Here is a 26,810-nt window from a genome sequence, read left to right as displayed (position 1 = left end):
AGTGCATTCGTCGGAAAAACATGTTGAATATAAAAAATTTTGATCGTTTGCTAGTCGGTTAGTCATCTCTTCCGCAAACTGCAAACGACGGTCAAGATCGTCTTCATTCAGTTCTTGAACTAATTGTAGTTGATAAGGATGGTATTTATAAGTTTTTAAAATGCGTTGACAATGTGTGCTAGAAACTCCCGAAATTTCAGATAGCTTACGAATGCTTAAATTATGATCCACTTCCACATCACCAAGAACGGCAATTTCGATAACTTCATTTCTAACAGGGTTTCGAAATTGTCGTTTTTATTTTCCACTGATCCTGTTTCACAGAACTTTTGAACCAAACTGGCGACGTAAACATCGGAGGTGCGTGTATTTGGGTGACGCTCATTAAAAATTCTTGCCGTGAGCCGTGCATTATCATTGTTTTTAAAATAGAGAGAAATTATTTCCACCCTTTCGTCTTTCGAATAAGTCATTTTTAGAATTAATAATTACTAAACACACACACTTCTACTAAATAGTTTTCTTTGAGAACTGACTAGCGACTAAAAGATATTGACTGGTAAATTTGTTATCAGTACCAATTTTTTCCCATTATTCAAAATACCGTTTATTTGTAAACAAGCAGTTTTTACAGTGACAATAAATTCAAATTTTTCTTAGTTTTCCCTTTGGCATTTTAAACAATTAATTAAATGATTAATACAAAATTGCCTTTTATTTCTAAGCATAAGTAAAAATGTTTTTCCAACAACAGATGAACTAAAATTGAAAAGAAAAATTACATGATGACAACCAGAATTAAAAACCCTTTCGAATGAGGTGTCACTCGACCTAGAGTGCCATTTAAGATTCTAAAGTTGAATGCGCCCCCGCGAAGGGGGTTGTTCTGGCGAGTCTGTATCTAATGTTAAAATGTGTCCCCCTCGAAAACAAGATGGACGTGTCGCGGCAATTTTAACATTTTGGAACGTGGTTCAAAATAAGCCGGGTGCAAAGTTTTCAATGGTACACCCTGTATGTGAGCATTCCTTATTTATGTTAAGATAATTCACTAATATTATGTGAAAATGATACAGAATTTGGCTATAAATTCCTCCTAACATAGACGTGAGAAAAAGATAGAGAGTTGTTTACGAATTCCTTCAACGTAGGTGAGAGAAAAATGGTGAAGGGTTTGGTACCCGTGGGAAAGAGGCTGGAATATTAATTACACAGGTCTACAAAATGATACTCCTTCTGTCCGAAAATATGATATAAATTTGAAATAAAATCATAAATTATCTAGTGTACTGGGAGCAAATGACAATAATAATTAAATTAATATAATTGACATTGACAAATGAACAATAATATACAGGGTGTTACAAATTAGTAGGCCAATCTGCTAACCACAGATTTTTTGAGCGAAAATAAGTCGACTTTCCTTATGCAACTTTTTTCTTTGGCGTTTTATACTTTCTATACAGAGTGTTAAAGTTATTAAAAAATTAATTTATTTGGTTAATAACTTCGGTACTTCTTATCGTAATTTAATGAAATCTTGTAGTTATGCACATTGCAAGGAGGCGTTCTTTTCCTATAATTTAGGTAAAAAAAAATTAAACCGGAAAACCGAAATTGGGGGTCACGGACACGTCCCCCCCCAAACTTTTTTTTGCGCGCGCCAATGGTGAACGTGTTTAATTTTTTAAACTAAATATTCTTTTATCTTAATTTTTTCATTCTTGTAAAATTTTGATTTACCGCTTACTTTAGAAGATATTCCAGCATGTTACCTTTCAATACATCGTAACTATTTTTCGTTTAGTATATCGGAAACGTATCTTTAAATACACGATATATTGTTACATACTTATCTTAAATGTTATAAGTAAAACAGACCTTTTCCTAAGTATTTCTGCTAGATTTTATTCAATTTTATGTGAATTGAGAAATTTCAACAAACGGACAACGATTTTGAAAAGTTAAAAATAAATAATAATACTACAACTAAATGGATTGAACGAATCTAAATTAAATGTTCAATATAATTGCTCTCTTCTTCAATACACATCCGAGCTCTTTTTATTACTGAGATACGAATATTTTGAAAAATTTGAGGTTTTAACTTAAATTGTTCTGCGCCTTCTATGATTCTTTCTCGTAAATGTTGTTCATGTAGTATCGGAACCATATAAACGAAATCTTTCATAAATCCCCAAAAACAAAAATCTAATGGATTGAGATCGGGAGAACGAGCTGGCCAATGAATAGGTGTTTGTCCCCGGCCAATCCAGTGATTATTAAAAACTATGTTTAGATGGTTCCTAACATTTCGACCGTAATGTGGTGGAGCACCATCCAATTGAACCCACATATTTTGACGTACATTTAAGGGAAAATCATCTAGTAAATCTCTAAATGAATTTCTTAAAAAAAATGTGTTCAGCATTTAATCGCGGAGGCATGAAAACTGGACCTAAGAGAAAATTGTCAACTATTCCTGCCCAGACATTTAAACGAAAATTTACTTGACGATTTCACTCTACAATAGTTTTTGGATTATCTTCTGCCCATACGTGGGTATTGTGCATATTCGTAAATCCATTACGCGTAAATGTGGCTTCATCCGAAAATAAAATAAATCTAAGAAACCTAACGTCATGGTTATTCTGCTGGCAAAGCCAATTACAAAAAGTAACTCTTGCTAAAAAGTCTGGTGGTAGAAGCGCATGGACTTTCTGAACATGATATGGGTATAATAAATTTTGTCTTAAAACTCTATGGACATCAACAAGGTTAACGTGTGCATTTTCGTTCATCCCATTTATTTCTGTAGCCATTAGTCTAGTACTTTTGCCCGGGTTTGCTTCCGCTATTTGAAGAATATGTTTTTCTTGATTTGGTTGTAGCTAACGAGACCGTCCACATTGCCCTGTCCTCTGTTGCTTAAGTTTTCCCGATTCCCTCAAACGATTAACTAAATTGGAGAAGAATTTTCTTTTTGGATGGTACCGATTAGGAAATGTATCTGCATAACATCTAGCTGCTAAACTAGCATTAGAACTGCATTTTCCTATAAATAAAAAATCATTTACCACAGTATCAAAAATTATTACTATTGCTAATTTTTTTGTTTTGACTACATACCCATTATTAAGACCATATCAGTCATTTCTGAAAATGATAAAAATCCTTCCCGATTAGCCATTTGCCTTTGTATAGTTAATATAAATGTAAGAATATAAATTTATTTTCAAGAAAGATTAAAAGTTACTCTCAATAATGTTTAATAAATAAAAGCTAATCGTTGCCTTGGTAACCTGACGCATCATCACAGATATCTACTAGATTTTTCAATAGTAACACAACGTACATTTTGTACCAGAATAAATAATCGATAAGTTCCCGATATACATAAATAAAAAATGGGTACCATGTATTGAGAGACAATATGCTGGAATATCTTCTAAAGTAAGTGGTAAATCAAGATTTTACAAGAATGAAAAAATTAAGATAAAAGAATATTTAGTTTAAAAAATTAAACACGTTCACCATTGGCGCGCGCAAAAAAAAGTTTAAGGGGGGGGACGTGTCCGTGACCCCCAATTTCCCTTTTCCGGTTTAATTTTTTTTACCTAAATTATAGGAAAAGAACGCCTCCTTGAAATGTGCATAACTACAAGATTTCATTAAATTACGATAAGAAGTACCGAAGTTATTAACCAAATAAATTAATTTTTTAATAACTTTAACACTCTGTATAGAAAGTATAAAACGCCAAAGAAAAAAGTTGCATAAGGAAAGTCGACTTATTTTCGCTCAAAGAATCTGTGGTTAGCGGATTGGCCTACTATTTGTAACACCTTGTATATTGATGATTATGGATATTGTAAAATATTAGAAAATAAGTAGAGATATACAGAGTGAGTTTTTTAAGTGTGTCACGTAAATATCTGAAGTTATGAGTTTTAGAAAAAAAAGTTTCAAATAAAAAAGGGATTATATGAAAGGGGAAAACTTTTGGCATCATCACTGTTTCGATTTAAGGTCATCTTCAGGCTCTAATCAAGGTCAACTTTGTTTTTTCAAATGGAAACCCCACATTTTTTGACAGATTCTGATTTGTTGTTCAAAACAAACATGTTTTTACTTGAAACATTTTTTTATTCATTTGATAGTTTTGGCACAAATTGACATTTTTAAAGAATTTTGTTCTAACGAAAATGCTTGTATCGATACATTCAAGAGAAGAAATTAAAAAAAAAAAAAACATAATTTTTAAACAATTCAATCAAATAAGTGTTCAAAATGATTTTCTTCTACTTCAAGGCATTTAGCGATTCTCATTTTGAATGACTGTTGGATATTCCAATATGTTTCTGGTCGAATAAAGAAAGAATAAAAAACGTAATAAATAGATGTTTTATCAATTTGTAAACAAGGAGAACCCACAGCCCTACTCGCTTACAGTTTTAATTCAGTTTTAGAATAATAAATATTGTAAAATAGCAATGCGATTTTCAAAAGACGAAAAAATTGAAATTATTTTTGCTTATGGCGAATCAGGTAAAAGTCCTACTGCAACGGTGCAGCGTTATGCCGAGCATTTCCCACAAAACGTACTTCCATCACGGACTTTTGTCAATAAAATTGTTAGTTTATTTCGAGCAACAGGAAGTGTCGAAACACAAAAAAGAGCACGCTCAAAGACTGTTGTTGGAAATGAAGACAATCAAATTGATATTTTAGCTGCCATTGCACTTGATCCTTATGTAAGTACTCGCCAGCTGGCTGAAGAGCCTGGTATTTCACAAAGTAGTGTTTGTAAAATTTTAAAAAATCATAAGTTTCATCCTTACTACTTCTATCTTCATCAAGAACTAAATGATGACGATTTTCAAAACCGAGTTACCTTTTGTACTTGGGCTCAAAGAAAAATCAGACAAAATGATTTTTTCTCGAATGTGTTATTTTCGGACGAGTCTGGATTCACAAACCATGGGCAAGTTAACAGACACAACATGCATTACTGGGCTGTTGAAAATCCCTATTGGTTGCAAGAGGTGGAAAACCAGTATCCATGGACTGTAAATATTTGGTGTGGCATTGTGTAGGAGAACATTTAATTGGCCCTTTTTTTATCGATGGAAATCTTAGTGCTGCAAAGTATCTCGATTTTTTAGCACATGAGTTGCCAATACTTCTGGAAGAAGTAAATCTAAATCGACCATGTAGTATCAACATGATGGGTGCCCAGCTCATTATGCAACAGTTGTTCGGGAAAAATTGGATTGGTCGTGGTGGTTATGTTAACTGGCCAGCACGTTCACCAGACTTAACATCTACAGATTTCTTTCTTTGGGGGTACTTAAAAGAAATTATCTACGCTGAAGTGCCAAAAACTGCTGAAAACGGGAAAGAAAGAATAAGAGTAGCTTGTCGTAACATTCCACCAGAAACATATTGGAATATCCAACAGTCATTCAAAATGAGGATCGCTAAATGCCTTGAAGTAGAAGGAAATCATTTTGAACACGTATTTGATTAAATTGTTTAAAAATTATGTTTTTTTTTTTTAATTTCTTCTCTTGAATGTATCGATACAAGCATTTTCGTTAGAACAAAATTCTTTAAAAATGTCAATTTGTGCTAAAACTATCAAATAAATTTAAAAAATGTTTCAAGTAAAAACATGTTTGTTTTGAACAAATCAGAATCTGTCAAAAAAATGTGGGGTTTCCATTTGAAAAAACAAAGTTGACCTTGATTAGAGCCTGAAGATGACCTTGAATCGAAACAGTGATGATGCCAGAAGTTTTTCCCTTTCATATAATCCCTTTTTTATTTGAAACTTTTTTTTCTAAAACTCATAACTTCAGATATTTACGTGACACACTTAAAAAACTCACCCTGTATATAGATTAGATTATTAAGAAAATAGTAAGATTTTAAGTATTTTAAGGAAAGTATTGATATTACTTTATTTTGAGATGATTATAGATAAGTATAGGATAGATTACTATTAGAATAGTTAGATATTGTAAAGGTAATTATTGATGATTATACAGAAATATTGATATTTTTAGAAGTTTTAGACATTTCTATTTATTTTTTTTAAGGAAAGTAGACATTTCTCAGGTTTTCTAGGATTATTAGATAATTTTCGGGTTATTTAGAATATTTATAATAGTTTTTGATGTTTCTATGCAATTTTGAGATTACACTTGATTTTAAAGGATTAGTTCAGGTTAGTTAATTGCGAGATTCTAGAAGGGGTCAAACTGGAACCAGGAATTTCCTAAAAATTTAGGGAGAACGTGGCAGGACCTCGAAATCGGAAGGGGCTGAAACCGGTCAGCGGAGCCAAGACTTTTCGCTGAGGCAAAACTGGAAAAACAGCTTGGAGAAAGTGTTCGGCAAGTCAAGTAAGAAGTAGAAATTACAGGGCGTGGGTGAAATGATCCGATTGGCGAAGTTATATAAAAAAAAAACTTTTGGCGCTGATTAATGGAAGAATTTGCAAAAAATAAGCAGGGGAAAGTCTAATGAAACCGCTTTCTTTCGTTCTTCTTTCCGCGAGTCAATTTACGTAACTAACTACCGCGTCAGGAAACGAAACGAAGACACCGAAACCTTCGCCGACATCGACGTTATATCCCTCGGGACGACGGTTCCGGGTCGGCGCAGGATACGTGGAATCCGAGATTTTTTAGTGGGTAGGCGTAGTAGGCGAATCCCACACTATCCAGCCGCCGCGACAACAGGCTAGATATCTTTTGAAAATTTTGCCTAAAAAAAAAATACATACTTAGTATATTATTTAAATACTTAATTTTACAAATTCTTAGAAATTAAATATGTTCAACCTGATCTAAGATAGTGCTGTTACAAAGGTAACTTATCTTAACATCTAGAGTCGTTTCTACATTTAATCCTACATAAATATGATCTTCAACCTTACCAAAACATGGTTTCGTTTTATATACATTAAAATACTCTTTATCAATAATTTGTTTTAGCGCTTCTTTAGAAGTTTTCTTAAATTTCAACTCAAAAATAACACCTAAATTACCACAATGCAAAATTAAGTCGGGTCTCCCATTAGCAAAAGTATATTCTGTATCAAATCTAAAGTGGGTTTTATGCAGAACATTGAATAACAAACAATGAAAAGTATTCTCATTGTTTTTTTCATGCTTATGGTTTGATGCAGCGATCACTTTTTGAAACGACTTTACGAATTGTTCAAACTTTGATTTTTCGGCATTTGGAGATAATACGTTAATTGCACTTGCGCAACTATCAATACTTTGATTCAGTGACTCATCGTAAAAAGTTACTAAGTGGTTTTGAAATTCCCTTGCAATTTCTAAATTCGGAATCTTTATTTCACATTCGCATTCACTCACTTCTTTCACATACGTGATATACCCCTGTTGTAAAAGAAACGTAAGATATATAGAAGGATTAGTAAGACTTAGTTGTTGTGAGTCAGTAGGTTCTAAAATAACTCTTTTTAATTTTTGTACATGTTCCAATTCTATCGTGTTTAGAAGTATACACTTATAAGATCGTTTTGTATCATACATTATTTCAATTGAATATCTTATTATTGGAATTTTTAAAATATCACCAAGTTCTGTTACTATACCAGATTTTTGCCAATAATTATCTAGCCTTTTGTACTTTAAATAATGCAGGATTGACCATAAAGAATATAATTTTATTTCGCTCAAGCTAAAATAACCATTATATTTTAATTTAACTTGTTCACTTTCTTGTTCATTTATAGAAAATTTTTGTAACAGATCATTTACTTCTGTCTCAGTTAAACCATAAAATTTAACAAACGGATGATCATTTAAAAACATAAACTTTTCAATGTTATTGGCTCCAGATAAACCGACAGTAGCAAAATAAGATATTCCAGTAAGCAAGGCTCGACAGACATAATCATTACCTTTTAGTGTATTAGAGAATATTGAACAAAGCAATTTGTTAAGTTTCTTTATATCAACGTTTGTTTCAAATAAAGCATTATTTATTGGCGCATCATATTCGTCAATCAAAACAAATACTTTTTTATTAAAATGTTTATAAAGATATTCTGATAAAAAGCTTAAACCATACTTAATTTGTTTTTCAGTTAAATTTTCACACTTTACAGCATCACAATAGAGATCAAATATTTTCTTTTGGCTCTTATCTAACTTATTTGATTTCAACAAATACTTGTGTTTTATAAAAGTGTCGCGCAACGCTTCTTTGAAATCATCCAGAATAGCATTATAGCTACTGCCATCTACACATTTAAAACTAGTATGTATTACCGGATATTTGCCAAAATGTTTTTCGAAAAAGTTGACTTGTTGAAAAATTAATAAATTGTTGTTTTTGAAAATGTTGTAATTAATCGAAGCCTTAGGATCAATGGCCTGTCCATTTTCGTCCACCTGTATCTCGAGGAACGTCTTCAGCATGTGCATATTGGTGCTCTTCCCAAAGCGACGAGGTGCAGTAATTAATATCATTTCGTCATTGTTTATAATTTCCTCTACTAACAATGTTTTGTCAACAAACGCTGAGGATGTTACGACTTGATCAAAATCAGATGTACCAAAATGAAACGACAACCTGGTTAATTTCTAAAAAGGAAACGTAATATTTAATAACGATCGGTACATTTAGATACAATTAAAACATACCTCTGCTTCTACACGTTTATCACCATCGCTACTCATCTTTGACATTCAGTTTCTTGCAAAACAGATCATAAAAAAGCAAATGTACTTTTTGAACACATAAATACCGGCAGCGACTGACCAAATTTTACTTTTCAGTGAAATATTCTCTGGAAACATTAGATGAACAATATTATTAGACGACACTGCACAAAAGGAGTCAAGGAAACACACATAACCTCACATAATAGAAAACAGAAATCTCACAGTGCGGTTGCTGCTTTGTGATCCAATGTGTGATACATGTTATTACCGTTAGAGTGCAGCAAGAGTTTATAATAAAGTTCGTAATTGGACTTTGCTTTTTTGTTTGTCTAAATTGAATATTTTTAATCATATTTTTAAAAGATAAAAAAAAATTATCTTTTAAAAATAAAACTTCTTTGTTGTCAAATTAACTATGAATATGTCGGAGATTTATTAGTTTTTTTTTAGTTCTGTAAATGTAATATTAGAAGAGACAATAAGATGAAGGGCAGGCTGACAGCCTTCTTAAGAAAAAGCATTGACGAGCGAGGTCACTAATACCACGACGTTCTTAAGTGGTGTCGGGTTTATAAGTGTTTGCGTTTACCGATGGGATTCGTAGTAACGCGGCGTGTTGTTGGTGCTAACGGGGTGATCTGTTTTTCCATCACGAGGTGAGCACGCTGAAGGGACCAGTATTCTAACCCGGCAAAGATACTAGTTCTAGATACAAAATACGCGCTGATACTGCTCGACTATCTTTATTTATACAAAACTAGTGCTACGTTTATTATCACAGTCTGTATGTACTATACCGAGGGTAATAATCGTGGTACGTTACCTCGATAGAGCTGAGAGTAAGAGTATAAGAGTTTAAGAGCTGAAGAGCTTTTGGGTATAAGAGCTTAAGAGTATGAGAGACTAAGTGTGTAAGAGATATTTTAAGGGTCTTTTTGGGTTTATATATCTAACCAACCCTTTCGCTATTTCCGCTCCTGCTACTTGTGGCGGAGCCAGCAGCGCGTGCAGTGTCACTCGTCTAATAATGACAGTGACAGTGCACTGCGAACCAGAGCAGTATCTCGGTTCTGTAGAGAACTAAAACAACGGCGGGAAAACATTTTCCGTAACGGTTTCCGGAAATACATTCTGGATAGTTCGATCCAAACCATATAAAACCGTTGATCACATCACCAACGGTCTCTTTTCTCTTCCGGGCCTCGCACCCTCCACATGTACTCCAACTGGTAACAATCATACTCTGTACACAGTAGAAATAAGTTTATTCTAAGTTGATTAATAAAACACATCACGTTCCTGTTTGACGAGTTTGGTGTAGCAATCCTATTTCTGACACCCAATGGAAAACGCCTAGTACTTCCAGACCTCGACAGCGGGACAACTTAATCGAATGTCATAACAAAACAAGGACAATTGGCAAAGTTCACCGTATTGTCGCATTGACTGCGCAAACGTGTCGACATCTGATTAGTCATTTGTCAAAAGTAACCAGAACCACCTGCGAAACGAAAATGCTCTTAGTGACGGTCAACTTGTCAAGTTGATGTCACCAAAAGGGAAAAAATCATAAACTGAGGTCAGGGGAAATCTAGCGGTTTTGTTAAAATTTGGAAGGGTATTCGGTGGTTTCAAGTGTTAATTAACAAGATCATAATTTTTTCGGCAAATTTGTGCTTCAAAATTGTTTCATCACCGCCAAATCGAAAAGAAACAGCAGTTAACATACAACCTTAATTAAGTAAGGAAATTAGCCTTTTTGACCACCAAAAATGAGTGCACCTCTGTATATTGAAGAGGAATTGGGAAGGAAATGGGATAGGTGTATATCAGACTCTGCTATAAAATTCGGTAAGTAATTTTGCTTGCGTTTTTTTAATTAATATACCTTGTTATGTCATCACAAACATGTGAGGAGATACTTAGAAACACTAAGTGAGAATAGATTTATTAGCTCTAGCAGAGAATCGTCACTTCTAGTGTCTTACAAACCAGTTCTTTGCATTCTTTTCTTCATTAATCTTTGGTCTCTCAGAACTCTTCAGGATCAGATAATTGTGGAACAATTCACTATAACAATCTGTTCAACTCAAAAGCTTCACCTTCAAGAACCTTAATTTTAGTGATGAAGAATGCAATTTGTTTTTTATTGGTACTGTCTGTTTCCCTCAATGTTATTCTTTACATGAACATTTTTTCTACAATGTCCACAATGTGTTCAGAAGCAATAATGATGGTAATGGATGAAAGCTTGGGGAAAGATAATATGATCAAAGTACAAGACATTAAAATGGATATGAGCAAGAAATAGATCTGATTTTTCAAGCTTCACAAAACCTTTTAAATAAAAATTGCCTGATATGCTGGTCAGATATAAAATAGACATTTGTGTAGTTAGTTAGGAAGTGCATAATTTTCTGCCAGGAATGGGATGTTACCAGAGAAGCAAAGCATTTATTAACTCAGTTATGATATGAAGGTACTTGATTTCATTACGTCACTAATTGCTAAAAGAAGCCCTTTTAATCATCTGTTTGGATTACAAAATCTGTTATTTTTTTTGTTAATCAGAAATAGAAATATTTAAATACTCTAATATTTTAGTAATGTCTTACCTATAAGCAACTCACCCATGATCTGACTGATGCTAGCCCTCTTTTTGCATTGAAATATGTAAACAATCATAGGTCTTGAGTCAACTGATGAGATCTAGTAGGATCCAAATTGATCTTTGAGGTACTTCAGTTAATTGAATGGGAATTAGGCATGAAATCCCAATAAGCTTGAATTTTCTTAGGTTTATTCTACTACTATGTGCATTCATCTTCATTACAGTTTGTTATGTTTTGCAGTTAGCACCTCCACACAAGTCCAAAATAATATGTAAATATTTTTTCCCTTTCAGGCGGTGGCATTGTCATAGGCTCAGTATTTTCGCTGCTCTTCTTCAAACGAAAAAGGTGGCCAATTCTGATGGGAGGAGGTTTTGGTATTGGTATGGCATATGCTAACTGTGAACAAGACCTGAATGCCACAATACGTAATTCTCAGCCACCCAGTGCATCTTCAGAGAAGTAGCTCACAGATACTGCGTCTTAGTAATTACTCTACTGTATGGTTCTAACTTATTGATTGGAAATCACACATAGTATGTATATATATTTTCTAATATAATAAAGGAATTTTGTTTGTTTTCCAATATTGTAGTTGTTTCTAGAAAATGTTTTGTTCTCAAAATGCGTACACAATGCGGTACAAATAATTATGAGCTTTTAAATCTGTGATTCAGCTATATACCATTACCTATGCGGCCTTTAATCTGTATGTGGATTTAAAAAAAAATACTTTGCTTGGTTTGACAATTTTGGCGAAACATAACGTTATGATAAGTCCCATTGTCTCCTTTTAGATAGTGGAAAATGCTAGCGCTTAATTGTACTTTATTTTATTGTGAAAGTACGTATGCGTACGTGTCAATTACTTTAAATTTAGAATTTGTCAAGGATTCCGACCTGGTAACGATGAAAAGCAAAGAATATTTTGGTTCACACGGAAATGTGCAACTGGCAAATATTTTCCACTTAAAATGATTTAGTTAGATGAGAGTCAAGTGAGAAACAATGTAATTTTCAGTGGAAGAAACAGACATCACCAGTCCAGGGAGAACCGCGTTCCTACAAGATCATCAATATCACTTTAGATTTAAAAAGTGAGTAAGAATATTTAACACTCAAATAATTAGTGGTATTTTCTTCTACAACCCCTAATAGCGAACGCTATCGCATCTTACTTGAAAGGAATTTGGAGGATAATCTCTCATTGGTTTTAACACATAAGTGTTGGCTCTAACGAGATGGCGCACCAGCACATAATACAAGAACTGTAGGAACGTCTTTCACATAGATTTCTTGTAAATGGACAAGTATTTATTCACAACATCCTTGGCCAGTCTGTTCTCCGGACATGACCTCGTTAGATTTTTTTCTTTGGAACTTCATCAAAAATCATATTTATTGCCATATTGTTGAGGCGTAAGAACGACTATAAAGAAGAGTTCTTGAAGCTTTTGAAACTGTAACACCAAATATGTTATTTAAAGTTTTAGCTGCAACAATCAGGGGGTGTTAGCTGTGTTTAGAAAATAATGGACACTTTGTAATTTATGTATTTTTGTAATTTAAATTAAACACATCTCCATAGAGTTATTCTAAAGAAATAAGATATCTCTAATAAATATAAAACCATGAATTATGCTGTGATAGGTGTTTTTGTTTTTAAATGAATAGATACGTGATGTTCTCTACTACTGGAACTTCTCCGAATAGCATTAGGCAAGAGTGGCCGCCGAAAGCTTTCAGTTTCGCCCAAAACAATATTTATAACCTGTTTACTAATATTTGTGAAAAAAGAGCGCGTTAACCGCGGTCCAGTCGCGTCCATTTCAGCCCGTGATGCGCCACGTTCCAAAAATAAAAAACCGGTCAGCAAATACTATTTGGATTCATTTTACTTTAGCTATCGTAATAATTATAGAGCCGTTAACATAAATTGTTTATACTCGTAAAATGGAAAGTAACAAATCCGTGCCCGTGACGCCATCACCACCAGATGTTACGGTGCCCAGTACTCCCAGTGCTGAGAAAAAAGTCGGGTTTAAAAGACCGACTTTGATCATTCCTCCCCCTCAAGTGTTTGTAAAACCCCCGTCAGCTCATTTAACCGTTCCGATCCAATCTCCAGAATTGTCTTATGGAAGGAAGACATCGCGATTTATGTTTAACCAGATTAACCAGCTGAGGGATTTAGGATTAAGCACTGCGAAGAGTAGTTTAGGATTTGGTGAAAAGTGCGCGTATTGGTTGTATAACAAGGTGAAGGTGCTCAGCAGGAAGTGGTTTACTCATTGTTTTTTGACTATAGTGTTGATTATTTATACTATCGGAGGCGCTATTAGTTTCAAGGCTTTGGAAGGTAACTGAAAGCATCTCACTCCTCAGTTTTCAACATGTCGATGTTTCTTATGTAAATTCTATCTAAACTTTTCATCTTTTTGGATATTACTACTGTTTAGTCCTTGGGCAGTCGCGCCTTAAAAAGTTACACCAGCGGTCGTGTGCAATTGCAAAAATGCACTTAAAGTAATTATAATCGATTTGTTCCCAAATTTTTCGGTATATTTGGTTTTACTCCTGTTTAAACCTTGGGTGGTCGCGACTAAAAAATACATACCAGCGCTTGCGCGTAACTGTAAAAACGCAATTCAAAGTGCATTGGAGTGCAGAATCTACCGGGCACTTAGATTTTCCAGAAAGCAAACGTTGAAAAAATATTTATAGTGTTACTAGTAGAAAGTTCAATAAAACTGAATCTTTACAAGTAAACATTTTTTATTCAGTAAGAAAAAATGAAAAGGAAAAAAAAGAAAACATTACAAAAAAAAAGAAAATTCACAAATAATCTAACAAGAGAAAAAAATTTTTTTACGTAAAAATGTTTTAAACGAAAAACAACACGTTTAGTAACGTATATTGCCTCCGCGAGCCCAAATCAGGGGGCCAATGTGATTGGGCATATTACAGATCAACGCGACAAATTCTTCCTAAGGAGATTTTCTCCCATTCGTCATAAAGGGCTTGTTTTAAGTCATTTATGGATTGAAATTTAGTATGATTACGACAAAGAAGTCAGCTCAGAATATCCCATGCATGTTCTATCAGGTGCAAGTCTGGACTCCTCGGAGGCCACAATAATTAAAAAATACCAACTTCATTCAAATCTGCTCACGTTGTTTTTACAATGTGTGGACGACTATTGTCGTGCAATAAACAAACATTTTCACCGGCAAATGGCATCACATGTCATTCCAAACATTGTTCAATGTATCGTTCAGCATTTAAAGTACCACCACGAATTGTGACAAGTTCTATATGTGTTTTTAAGGAAATGCCTGCCCACACCATTAAATCATCGCCGCCAAGTTGAACTCTAGGGGGAAAATAACATTCTGCAAAACGTTCATCAGCTTTTCTTCAAATTCTATATCACTCATCAAATAAGTATATGTTCAATCTGGATTCATCCGCGAGGAGTATTACACCTCATTTCTCAACCCCCCAATGAAGATGTTCGCGTGAAAAAACGTTGTTGTCGGTGATCTACAATTAATAGAGATCCCGTGGTAGGGCATCTGGAGTTTATTCCGGATTCATTTAAGTGCCTATGAAATGTATAAATGGAAACGACATTTCTATGGTCCTCATTTAATTGTTGGACAAGGGCTGAAGCTAACAATGCACGGTCGAGTAACACCTGCATTGTGGTGACGCGATCTTCAATTAAACTTTTGGTTCTTGGTCTATCTTCTTCTGGCCTTTTGGTGAAGTTGTCCTGTTTTCCGGAATCGTTGTAATGTATTTGAGACGGTCCTCCGAGGGATTCCTAAGATATTTGCGATGTAAAAATTCGTCCATCATCTTGCAGAACAGCAGCTTACGCTACTTGTTCAGATGTCATAATTTTTTATTGAAAGAATAAGAAACTGAAAACTGTATTTTCACTAGAAGCAAACTTTTTGAAACCGAAAATGATATAAAAACTTGAAATAATGGTATTTAATTTGAGATGTTTATTTTGTCTTGATATTCAACAAATTTTAACACTTTGAGTTTTTCTGGACTATACAGGCAAAAGTAATCTGAACAAGTTGAAACAATAAAAAACGTTATGGCTAATAAAACATAAACGAGATTTTAGAAAAATTTCATTTTTGTGGCAAAAAATATATAAAAATTTAAGTGTCCGGTTAATTTTGCACTCTAATGTAATTTTAATTAAATTGTTTCTAAATATTTCGGTGTTTTCGCTTTTACTCCTGTTTAACCCTTGAGTGGCCGCGCTTTAAAAACATCATGCCGATCGGATTGTGGCATGGAATGCCGAATTCGTGTACCTACTGGTGATAATACCAACTCAACAAAATTCAATCAAAATCTCCAATAAACCGTTGATGCCGACATACAGGGTATTTTATTGAAAGTGACAAACCATTGTCTCCAAAACCAAGTTAAAAATTAAAAAAAGTTTCAAACAAACATTACTTGTTATGAAATGGAACGTCTAACGCACATAAGCAAATTTTTATTCAGTCACTTAAAGAACACTTCAAGACCAACTTTGTTTTTTTTTCTAGAGGGAAAATAATTTTTTTTTGATAAATTTGTAAAAAGCTTAAAAAGTTAAATATTTTTAGTGCCAAAGTTTTTTCTAAGACTTCACGTTTTCCAGATATCAACAAAAATTGAAGTAGCACATTTAAAATAACACATGACTTAAATTACGAAAAAAACTTCATTAATGGAAAATAAAAATTCACGAATTCTAACAATTAATCCAAAATCATAGTAAAAATTACTTTTAAACATTTATCAGTCAAAAAAGCCATATTTTTACTACAATAGAATGTGCTCGTAATTGTTTTTTGGGGTATCGAATTTATTTATAAATTTCAAAGATACCTTTAAAATGTAGTTATTTGTTTTTTTAACTAAAGTTGTTAATTTAAAAGTAAAAAATGGAGAACTTTTCTAAAGAAAACAAAATTCAAATGGTGTTAGTTTACGGAGAAAGTGGTCAAAACGGCGCTGAAGTTTATCGGATTTATGTGTAAAGATTCCTTGAAGAAAGAGTATCTAGTCGTCGAAGTTTTTATCAAATAATCAAAAAATTTCTTGAAAGTAGTAATACAAGTAACAAAAAACGCGTAAGAAGTATCACCAATGAGCACAACCAAATAGCTATTTTAGCAGCTGTAACTGTTAATCGCTATGTAAGTTGCCATCAGCTGTCAAATGATTCGAGCATTTCGCTGGTCAGTGTGCATGGCATCTTAAAATTGAGTAAGTTGCATCCGCATTACGATTCCCTTCATTAAGAATTACATGGCAACGATATTGAAAAACTAGTGCAATTTTGTACTTAGGCAAGGGAAAAATTAGATTTGAATAAAAACTCTTTCTTTAATGTGTTTTTCTCGGACGAAATCACTTTCGCGATCTATAGGATTTCCTGAAAAATGGATAGGACGTAATGGTCTAGTGAACTGACCACCCAGATCATCTGACTCGACCCCATTAGACTTTTTTTTTGGAGTTATCTTAAAGAAAAAGTCTACGTTTAAGTCCTAACAATTCCGGGTAATATGAAAAACCGCCTCAGAGCAACTTGTGAAGCAATCACTGAAAAAATGCTTAAAAATGTTTTGAGATTTTTTACCTTGAGAATTGGAAAATATCCTGATTCGAAAGGTCATCATTTTGAATATTTGTCCGACTGATAAATATTTAAAAATAATTTTTACTATACTTTTGGCTTAATTTTTGGGATTTGTGAATCTTCATTTTCATAGTCATTAAATCATGTGTTATTTTAAATGTGCCACTTTAATTTTTGTTGATATTTGGAAAAAGAGAAATTTTAGAAAAAAACTTTTCCAGCAAAAAAGACTAAATTTTTTAAGTCCCTTGAAAATTTGCCAAAAGAAATGTGATCTTTTAAAAAAAAAGTTGGCCTTAAAATATCCTTGAATAAAAATTTGCTTAATGTGCGTTAGACGTTCCTTTTTTTAACAAACAATGTTTGTTTGAAACTTTTTCTGATTTTAAATTTGGTTCGTAGATAATTGCGTGGGTTACTTTCAATAAAACATCCTATATATTACCAAATACATGTATAAGGAATATTTGAAGCAGCAAAAACAATACATAAAATATCGAAAAGTGTAAAAGCCTGAATCCTGGTGGAAACTATTATAGTTAAGTAACTATTAAGGTTATTTTGAGCAAATTTCCCAAAGTTTATCAACTTCATTTTATAGCCTCAGATTTATGCTTCAAATTACCACAATGTTTATTTGGAATTTTGAATCAAGCGAGTTCCAAACGACTGAAGGGGGAAAATCCAAAATTTGTTCAATTTTTCCTTACTAGGTACAAATTTTCACTGTGTTTCGCTAAGTTACCTTGGAGCCCTATATTTCTATTTCAGATTACCTCTTTGAAAGATTTTCGAAATTAAAGAACGCCAGCTGTAAGCGGCCCAAGAGAAAATTTTAAATTTGTTGAATTTTTGCCTAAAATTTCGTTACCGAGCTGTTAGACCACTGTACGCTGTTTTTCTCATGTTCCTTTAAGTGATTTTGTCATGCCAACATTCTACTTTAAGTTGCCTTCGGAGGCTATTATTTGAATATTAGAGCTACTTGTGTGATGGGCAGCTAAAGAGGGTCAACTCTAAATTTTCTGGAATTATCATTTTTGTCCATAAAACGGCTCGATTCACTGGATGCAATTTTCCCCAGGTTTCCCTCGGCCAATTTGTAACTCCACATTTTTGTGCTAAATTTCCCCTTCAGGAGTTTAATCGCAGGTTCTTTTCTTATTCCACCTCAAAGTAGAACCTCACCAGTATTTTTCGTCTATTCATGCGCGAGTTCCTAATCAACTCATGATCCCATATAACTCGATGTTTACTCGAGGGTATTATTAAGCAACAAATTAATAAACTCATTTTAATTTTTAATTTAGAGCCGAATGAAGGGAGCGTTGAGCGACCCGATTTGCGAGCATTGAGATACACACTGATAGAAGAAGTAACGAAACTGTCCAGGTTGATGCCCTCGTCGAACCAAACTGAAGAATGGAATGGTGAGGCAACTAAAAGGATTTACGACTTCTTTGGACAAGTCATTGAAGACAAGAGAATTGAGGCATTTATCGAGGCTAACAGAGGAGACAAAGTGTGGACAATATGGAACTCCATAGTGTTTTGCGCCACCATTTACACCACTATAGGTAAGAAAAAAGTAATTGGGACTCTTAGTTAATTATCGATTTCGCCATAACCCGAAACCTCATCGTCCTACTCAGCCATGGTAAGTCGTCACCAATAATGCTCGAGCTTATATTTATTTTTAACTTTTACTAAAAATATCCGCCGACGAAACCCGCGATAAAATTTAGTGTTTGAGCAATGGAATCTGAATCAGTGTGTCAAGATAAGAAAGAAGAGAATAGTGGTAGAAGTGTGAATAGCAGTAACGTAAGCGATGAAGAAACGATGCCCATAAAAGTAGAAGAAGTTGTCGGTCTCCTTGAAGGGTTACAATCCGCTGGACAGGAGGAGGGTGATCGGATTCTGGATAAAAACATCAAAGCTGTAACAACAGAAACAAGCGACATACCAGAAAAAGTTGCTAGAAAGAAACCAAAGCCGAAGAGAAAAATTCATGGAGGGGTTAAGAGAGAGCTCACCCCAATTAGGATGCTGGGAGATGATTTGGGTGTTAACACGGCGAAAACCTCAGAGAACGCTACCAGTAAACCTCCAACAAACGGCAAAGAACACTCTTCCAGCAGTACTAGTGAGGTAATTGTTTTATCAAGGCCACACACCAGAACTGAATGAGGCGTGAGACATGCAACATTAGAAAAAAGATATGCGACATTAGACATAAGACATACAACATGAGACTTAAGTCAAAAGACGTCCAACATGAGACATAACACATGCAACATTAGACAGAAAACATCCAACATGAGACACAATACATGCAACATTAGACAGAAAATATCCAACATGAGCTATAAGACATGCAACATTAGACAAAAAACATCCAACATGAGATATAAGACATGCAACATTAGACATAAGATACGCAGTACATACTGCGTCGGCGGTACAATACCTCAAACCAATGGAAATTGATATCGCATTAAATATCACCAATCAGAGCAACTCACCCAAGTGGTGCCCTGGCTTGCGATAATTCATGCGAAATTCGGTTAAATTCAATTGGCCTGCTCCATCATGCATCCAAAGCAGCATTTACTACATATCTCATGTTCAACATTATCTCACGTTGCATGTCTCATGTTTCATGCATCTCTGGTGCGGCGCCGGCCTTAGCACTAATACCACCCACTCTTCGCTTCACCTATACCCTCTGTATTCCAGAACGTAAGCCGTCAAGGTAGTTTCAAGAAGCCCGCAGAAAACAGCAAAGGAAGTCTCTCAGAATTAGCTCACCTCGATCTTGTATCAATATTTAATAAAACTAAAAAATCCTTAAGCTCTGCCGCTCAAAGGGGGCGGGAGAGGTTCAGGAAGTATGAACAAAAGTTGGTTAAAAGAAGCCAGTCGGCTCCTTACAAGTTTGTGGAGCAGCTGCAGGAAAGCTTGGAGAAGGTGCAACACGACGACTATACATTGAGGAGGAAATTCTCGGATTCTGACTTCAACATTTCTATGAATGGATCGTTTCGCTCCTCGAGCCTTCAGCCTCCGACGCTCCGACACAGGAGGACGTTCAGTAGTGATTCGTTTACTTCTCCTAAAATAATCGAGGTCCTGGATCCTAAAACTTCCGACGTGGTCCAGAGGAAGACGATAGATGCCTCAGGGAGGGCTAAAGAAATCGCTTTAAAAGTTAAAAAATTAAAAACCGGGGGCGTGAGAGACTTCTTCAAAAACTTCCAATTACACAAGAAACAGTTTCACAGAGACTACAGAGAGATTAAAATTACATTCCGCAAATGCTGCTTTGAACTCTTCTTAATAATTCTCTTTTGCGGCCTAGGAGGCGTCATGTTCAAGTTCACAGAGGGCTCTTTTGAGTCGTACTACAAATGTGGAGTCAAACGAGTGAAAAGAGACTTTATCGATTTATTATGGACGAAGAGTCACAATTTCAGAGAAGATGACTGGAAGTCTTTTGCCCGAAGAAGGCTGAGGCAGTTTGAGGAGGAGCTGCACAGTGCCCACGAGGCAGGCATGAAGGAGTATAGCGGAATGAGATCTTGGAGTTTCCTAAATGGGATCGTGTATAGCTTGACGATTGTGACGACTATTGGTAAGTTCCTGTCTTGGTGATAATGTTGATACCTTGCGATAAAGTGTGGATTAAAACATCAATCCACCAAAACTTGGGGCACGTTGAATATTTCCAAAATGTATAAAAGCCCCACAAGAGGGATGGAATTACCGAAAAAATAATCCCGATGATTTCCTTCTTTCTTTCAAATCCAACTGATGGTAGCAGTTTTACCCTGAACACCCACTCTTCAGCTTTTGTTAAAATTTTTACGCCCAAAAACCGCTTTCCAATGCGGTTTTTGGCGAATTTGGACGGCTTTTCGAGCGAGTTGATTTCATCTTATTTTGGTCGTCGATAGTGATAAATACAATGTGCTCATGGTAAAAATGATCCGCATGAGGATCTCGTAAACGGTGACGTAACTTTTTATTCACGTCACCAAATATAACAATTGAGAGTTGCCTTACCCAAAATGACAAGTCATATAAATTTAATATGCTAAAAAAAGAAACATTTGAATGTCTAAACATAACACTATTTTTGTTGACGTTTTTGACAGCTGATATTCTGAAAGCATCAATTTTCATTAATTTTTGTTGCTTTTGGTGTTTTAAACCCTCGTTTTCTTTGTTCATAAATTTTTATGGTAAAAATTTGTTCTTTTGAGAACTAAATTAGTGCTCCTGGTTATTTATTGTCGGTGTTGTTATTGTTATTGTTGATACAATGCCCAAGTTCTTAAACAGTCGGTGTAAGGAGCTTGTTAATTTTTTAGCAATAAAAATTATTATTATTACGTTTTTGTTTACTGTAATGATAATTACTTGCTCTGAATCTAACAATACTGCTAAATACTGATAGCGTTGCACCAATACCTGACAGATTACTGCAACATATTAATTTTGAAAATATATCGCATCAATGCTGATATGAAGCCTGTGACATGAACAAAAAGTTATGTGATTTGTACTATAGATTCATATACAGTGTATCAATTTTAAAACTTTGGATTTATTATAACTTCGAAGATTCAAATTTTTTTAGAACATTGAAAAACAGTTTCGGTAGAATGGAGGGAGAACCAGTTTAATAGAGGTTGCAAGTTTTTTCGTGTACCCGTAAGAGGGGTAGGTACCCCAACTCTATCGATAACGACCTGTAACTAAATGAAAATCTTTTACATCTTTAATTGGTTGGTGCTCCACCACAGTATGCCCTACAAACAAGATTAATTATCCAGGAAGATGGATTGGTCATGGAGGAGAGTCGGAGATAATATCGGGCTCTTAGTAAAGGGCTAACACTCCTGTTTATGTTCACCGCCTACTCACCGTCCTCAGAACCTAGAAAAAAAGTACAGAAAAAATAGAAAGAATAGAAGAAAGAAATGTATGAGAAGTAAATTAGAAAAATCACACTTTTCGTTTTTTTTTTGTTTTTTCATACTCTCAATTTCTTTCCCAAAATGAAAGAACGGATCAACAATCCGTTTTAAATGCATAAACGATATTTATTCTTATCTTGGATTCTCTGTATTTTATATATGTATAGGTATAATGCCAAGATTTTTTCATAATATTTAATAAAACGCAGAAATGCGTTTATTTCATTACGTTATTTTCATTATTCTCTCCTCTATCAGAGCTTCGAGTAGCTTACCCAGTGTACACATTAGGAAGATAGGCCCATACGTTATTGTGTCACTTTGGTTTTTTGGCTTTCCTACTAGAACCAATTTTGCCTTTTTCCAGATTTCCGGAAATTTCCCTTCAATTAAGATATAATTCATGGCAATACGAATTGATTGCATTGTGCTTAATGATTTCCGAGGGTTGTTATCTGGCCCTGAAGTTTTTTAAAAATAAAAATATCGAAGTAATATGTGAAAAATCATCGGAATTTTCTTATCACAGGAATTTCTTTTTATTCCACAAACAAAACTTGTTTTGATCTTAAATCTTAAAAATACCAATAAGAATTTCTTAGTTGCCTCAAATTTTAGTAAAATTAAATTTTTAAAATAATAGAAAATACCTGTCACAAAAATAGTACTTTGATATTTTAATTTTTTTCACAAAAATTAAGCGAGTTACAAAAAAAGTCAAAGGACAAGAAAGTTGTATTTTTAATTGTTTAATCTGATACAAATATCAAATTCAGAAAAAAACGGTGGCTTACAATAATCACACCATAAATATCAATCAGGTAACCATTGGCGGCGCCACTGGAATTACTATTTAAAATGTAATAACATCAAACGTAGCCCCTTATTAATGCTAACAAACATGCCAAGTTTCATCAAAATCGACGCAAAACTTTTTGAATAATTAATAAAAAATCGATTTTTTAATAAAACTTTGACTCCCTGTATCTCGAAAACGATGCAAGTTAGGACACATGTTTATGTGAACATTTTTTCATAAAATATGACAAGGAATCATCCCTTAAAACTATTGGCATTACTTAAGTTACACCCTGCACTACAAAGTGCACTTGGACAATTAACCGCAGCACTAGAGTTCCATTATTTAATTAATTCTATTGTAGCCCTAAAAAAAACCAACAATGTGTTATAAGAGGTCTGGTGCGAAAATATTGGATTTTTAGTCTATTTACATTTCATTTCCTGTCGTTTATGTGCCGGAGAGGCCATATTTCCTGTTGTCTTTGAAACGAAAGTGGAGTAAATATTTTCTGTGACCTTTGGTTGTTTGGGAAACTAAAGACTTCGCTTTTCTGAGCCAAAATCTGCTGGGGGCAAGAAAATCGCACCTATGTGTGTTTTTAGGCCAGTTGAGGTACCAAGCACAATATACATATAAACCCCAATTCGGGGTAAAAATCAGGGGGATGTGCAGATGGCGACCTTTAGTACCTTGAAATTGTGAAACCCCATTTCCACACTCTCCATATTCTAATAGTTATCAGATTTAAAAATTAATGAATACCATCAAATTTTTGCAGTTTTTCCTATTTTGTGGTGTGTATTCAAGGACCTCTCGAGCAAAATTGAATTCATCTCTACTCACCATAAGGCTAAACACGCTCATAAATTCAAATCACCTTCATATGTATTTCAAATGGAAAAACTTTTTGCTTTCAGGATACGGTCACATGTTCCCCAAAACCGACTACGGAAGAGCTCTTACTATAGTTTACGCCCTAATCGGAATCCCCCTCTTCCTGATAGCCCTCACTGATTTTGGGAAGCTCTTCACTAGAGCTATTAAATTCGTTTGGTCTTTTGTACGCCGACTCTACTATACCGGGAGCTGCAGGAGAGTGAGGAAAACTTCGGGAGTTGATGTGAGGATAATGTGAATTTTGACTGTTTCGTGAAAATTATATTTTCATTATACGACACTAAAAATGAGTTTTTACAGTTAGATAACTGAATGAAAAATACACTTTTCCGGAAAGGTACGGGAAAATGCGTCGTTTCCGTAAGTGCACGGTTCCTTTTTCAGATTCAAGAAACATTTTCTTTACTATAATTTGCCCATCGTTTTCAAAATTCAAGCAAATATCTGGAGGTATTCCTTGAATGTGAGGTTGTCACCTTAATATTCAGGAGGTAAACCAAAAAAGTGAGCTCTAAAGGTTAATAAGACAAGAAGGAAAGAACGTACAAGGTTGTATTAACGAGATTGCTATTTATCCATCTCAAAAGGCAATTTAACGAAACTTTCCGCTTTATAGAGTCGATTTCTACGAGCTTTTAGAAAACGGCAAGATTTTCTTGTTTGCAAACCCAAAAAAAGTCTACCTCTGCAGCAAGTAACTCAATTCAAAATCGTCTTTAGGGTTAAATAATGAAAGGCATCGGTGGTCACAGACCCGAAACGCATTTTCCCGTGCGCACACACTTTCTCACGGATAACTGTCACATCCGCACGACACAATGCTGTTTTCCGGGCTTGTAATGGAATATGCTAATGATCTGTTTTTCCTAGGAGTTTCATGCTCAGTTTAACGCACGTAGTATTATAGTTTAGCCTTAACCTTAGTATTTCTAGCTTGGGACACTCATAAGAAACACCAAATTTTATTTTAACAGAGTAACTTTGCAGGACATCTTCAAAGGAGCGCAAAACCTGTACGACTACGCCACGTTCAGGAGGCCATCCCTCTTTGACCCAAGTAGTCCTCAAGTTGCAGAGTCAGAGAGCCAACAGCAGGCTGATACACCTACAACACCCGCAATTTCGAACTTCGAAATCGACGACGAATTTAACCTTCCAATCTCCGTAGCCCTCTTCATCTTGGTGGCCTACATCTTCTGCGGGGCGGTAATGTACATGGTCATCGAAAAATGGAACTTCTTCGAAGCTTTTTACTTTGTATTTATATCTATGTCCACCATAGGATTCGGTGATTACGTTCCTAGAGATCCGGTGTTCATGATCGGGTCTATAATATATTTGGTGTTCGGATTGGCTTTGATGTCCATGTGCATTAATGTAGTCCAAGCTAAGCTGAGTGATACTTTCAAGCAGGCTTCCATGAAGATTGGGGCTACGATGGGATTTGAGATCGATGAAGAAGTTAGCGTCATGGCAGCCAGTCCTGAGTGTATTGTTGAGGAGCTGAAGCCTGTGGAGGTTGCTGCCGTCGATGAACGAACGTGTGAGACTAAGGAGTAAATTTATCGTTCAAATTGTTATTAAAGTGTATTGTTAGGCAGTGGCACTTAATATTAAGCGGGGCATAACGATAATGACCTATTTTCGTGAGAATTTCATTCATCACCTATTTTTCGGTAAAAGTCCTCATGTGTCGATTATTACCACAGTAATAGACACTGACGAATTTTATCGCGATCAAATTTCTATAGATGCTTGTAATCCGAATTCTACAGATATGTCGCAAATTTGGTCCATAAAATTCTCCTCTGAATATACCTCAAGCATCGAAAATTGTAAATAATTTTAAGTCCATATGCTCTCATGCAGCTTGGAGAAGAGAAATAGCACTCGTGCACTACGAATTACGTGCACGAGTGCTTTCTTTGTCCCAAATTTCATTCATGCATATTGCGCTACAATGATGATTGAATAAATGATAATTTTCAGTGTAATACTACGTATGATTAAATTATTTTGATTGTTTATTAAAATTATGTGAAAATATGCTATTGCGATTGAGGAAATTATTTATGAAACCAGAGGTCGTTTGTGCAGTGATGGATCTTCAGCTTTGGAATATTTCAGGCCATAGGATTTGTGATATGTCGAGTTCTCTAGCGTGCATTCTAGAATTCACTCATATGTCCACACTGAAAGCATGATTTGGGGTCTATGGTTTTTTGAACAGTGTATATTTCTTTTAAAGTCTATTATAAAATAATAAAATCGCAATGATTATTTTCATTTACAAGTAAACGAAAAGGTTTTTTCTTAAAAAAAAAACAACGTAAAGATGATAAAACGTAGTGTTGCGTCACGGAGCGTTTCCTTCTAGGGGCCGATATTGTGGTTGCAAGGGGGCCGTTGATGTTCTGTTTTAGACCCCTTAATACTGTCCTTTTTTGCTCCTGCGTGTCCTACATTTCTTTTTTTACCTTCTGATGCTCCATATCGTTCTCAAGACACTTCTACTTTGTCTCTCGTCCACGGCACGACTCGATAACAACTAGTATAGTCAGCCATTTGTGCCGCTCATACTTCGTTAATAGTGCATTGTCGTTGCTTGTCCACGTAATCTTCGTGGCTATTGAAGAGGGAGACAAGAACCTTCCTTTCTACCAGTGTTCCGACTCACCCGGATGAAGGTAAGTCCGAACCAGACTAATTGCCGAAACCATTGCGATTTGTGTTTGTGATCATTCGGATCCAGGGTAGATTCTTAAGAGCTGGTGCTCCTGTCCCTACCAGTCCGTCGATATAACTACACAAAACATAAAGTAATTAATTTTTAAAAAAATCGAAAGATTTCGGTTGGATTTGAAAATGTAATCAGGTCTAGAATTTTTTAATAAAACCTTAAAAAAAAAGTGTATTCACTTCTTTTTCAAATAATGTTTTTAAATTTGAAATTTGTATTTAAACATAAATTAAAATTCTTTTACTCAAATCCTTTTGATTTTGTAAGTTTTGTGTTATGGCATTCTTTTCTCTTCTCCTTGTGTTGTATTTTTGTGTTTTCTGAAATCTTGGAGCAAAATTTCGTTCTTAACATCATTTGATTTGACAACTTGCCATAAAGAGCAATTTGAAATATAAGTGGGTTCTTCG

The 26,810-nt window shown here is 34.7% G+C and overlaps 3 protein-coding genes across 3 annotated transcripts in view; 2 read left to right on the top strand and 1 right to left on the bottom strand.

Annotated features, from left to right (window-relative positions):
* Nucleotides 1-6,632: 6,632 nt before the first annotated feature.
* On the bottom strand, nt 6,633-8,845 carry LOC136411059 (uncharacterized). Its single transcript, XM_066393465.1, has 3 exons — nt 8,688-8,845; nt 6,979-8,627; nt 6,633-6,771 (listed from the first exon to the last, which is right to left on the bottom strand). The coding sequence occupies exons 1-3, from the start codon at nt 8,730-8,732 to the stop codon at nt 6,633-6,635; spliced, it is 1,833 nt and encodes a 610-aa protein (XP_066249562.1). The 5' UTR covers nt 8,733-8,845.
* Nucleotides 8,846-10,294: 1,449 nt separating this feature from the next.
* LOC136410858 (MICOS complex subunit Mic10-like) lies at nt 10,295-11,907 on the top strand. Its single transcript, XM_066393214.1, has 2 exons — nt 10,295-10,559; nt 11,614-11,907. The coding sequence occupies exons 1-2, from the start codon at nt 10,481-10,483 to the stop codon at nt 11,784-11,786; spliced, it is 252 nt and encodes an 83-aa protein (XP_066249311.1). The 5' UTR covers nt 10,295-10,480; the 3' UTR covers nt 11,787-11,907.
* Nucleotides 11,908-18,648: 6,741 nt separating this feature from the next.
* LOC136411058 (uncharacterized) overlaps nt 18,649-26,810 on the top strand; it is a 138,450-nt gene continuing 130,288 nt past the window's right edge. The window contains exons 1-4 of the mRNA XM_066393464.1: nt 18,649-19,130; nt 19,719-20,613; nt 23,681-23,883; nt 24,648-25,203. Of these exons, the coding sequence (XP_066249561.1) occupies nt 18,735-19,130; nt 19,719-20,613; nt 23,681-23,883; nt 24,648-25,203 (2,050 nt within the window). The 5' untranslated portion in view covers nt 18,649-18,734. The remainder of the gene's footprint in view (nt 19,131-19,718; nt 20,614-23,680; nt 23,884-24,647; nt 25,204-26,810) is intronic.

The sequence above is a fragment of the Euwallacea similis genome, chromosome 9 (assembly GCF_039881205.1).
Source record: "Euwallacea similis isolate ESF13 chromosome 9, ESF131.1, whole genome shotgun sequence".
NCBI classification, from domain to species: domain Eukaryota; kingdom Metazoa; phylum Arthropoda; class Insecta; order Coleoptera; family Curculionidae; genus Euwallacea; species Euwallacea similis.
Note: the sequence above shows the minus strand (reverse complement) of the source record. Positions and strands in the feature narration are given on the sequence as shown.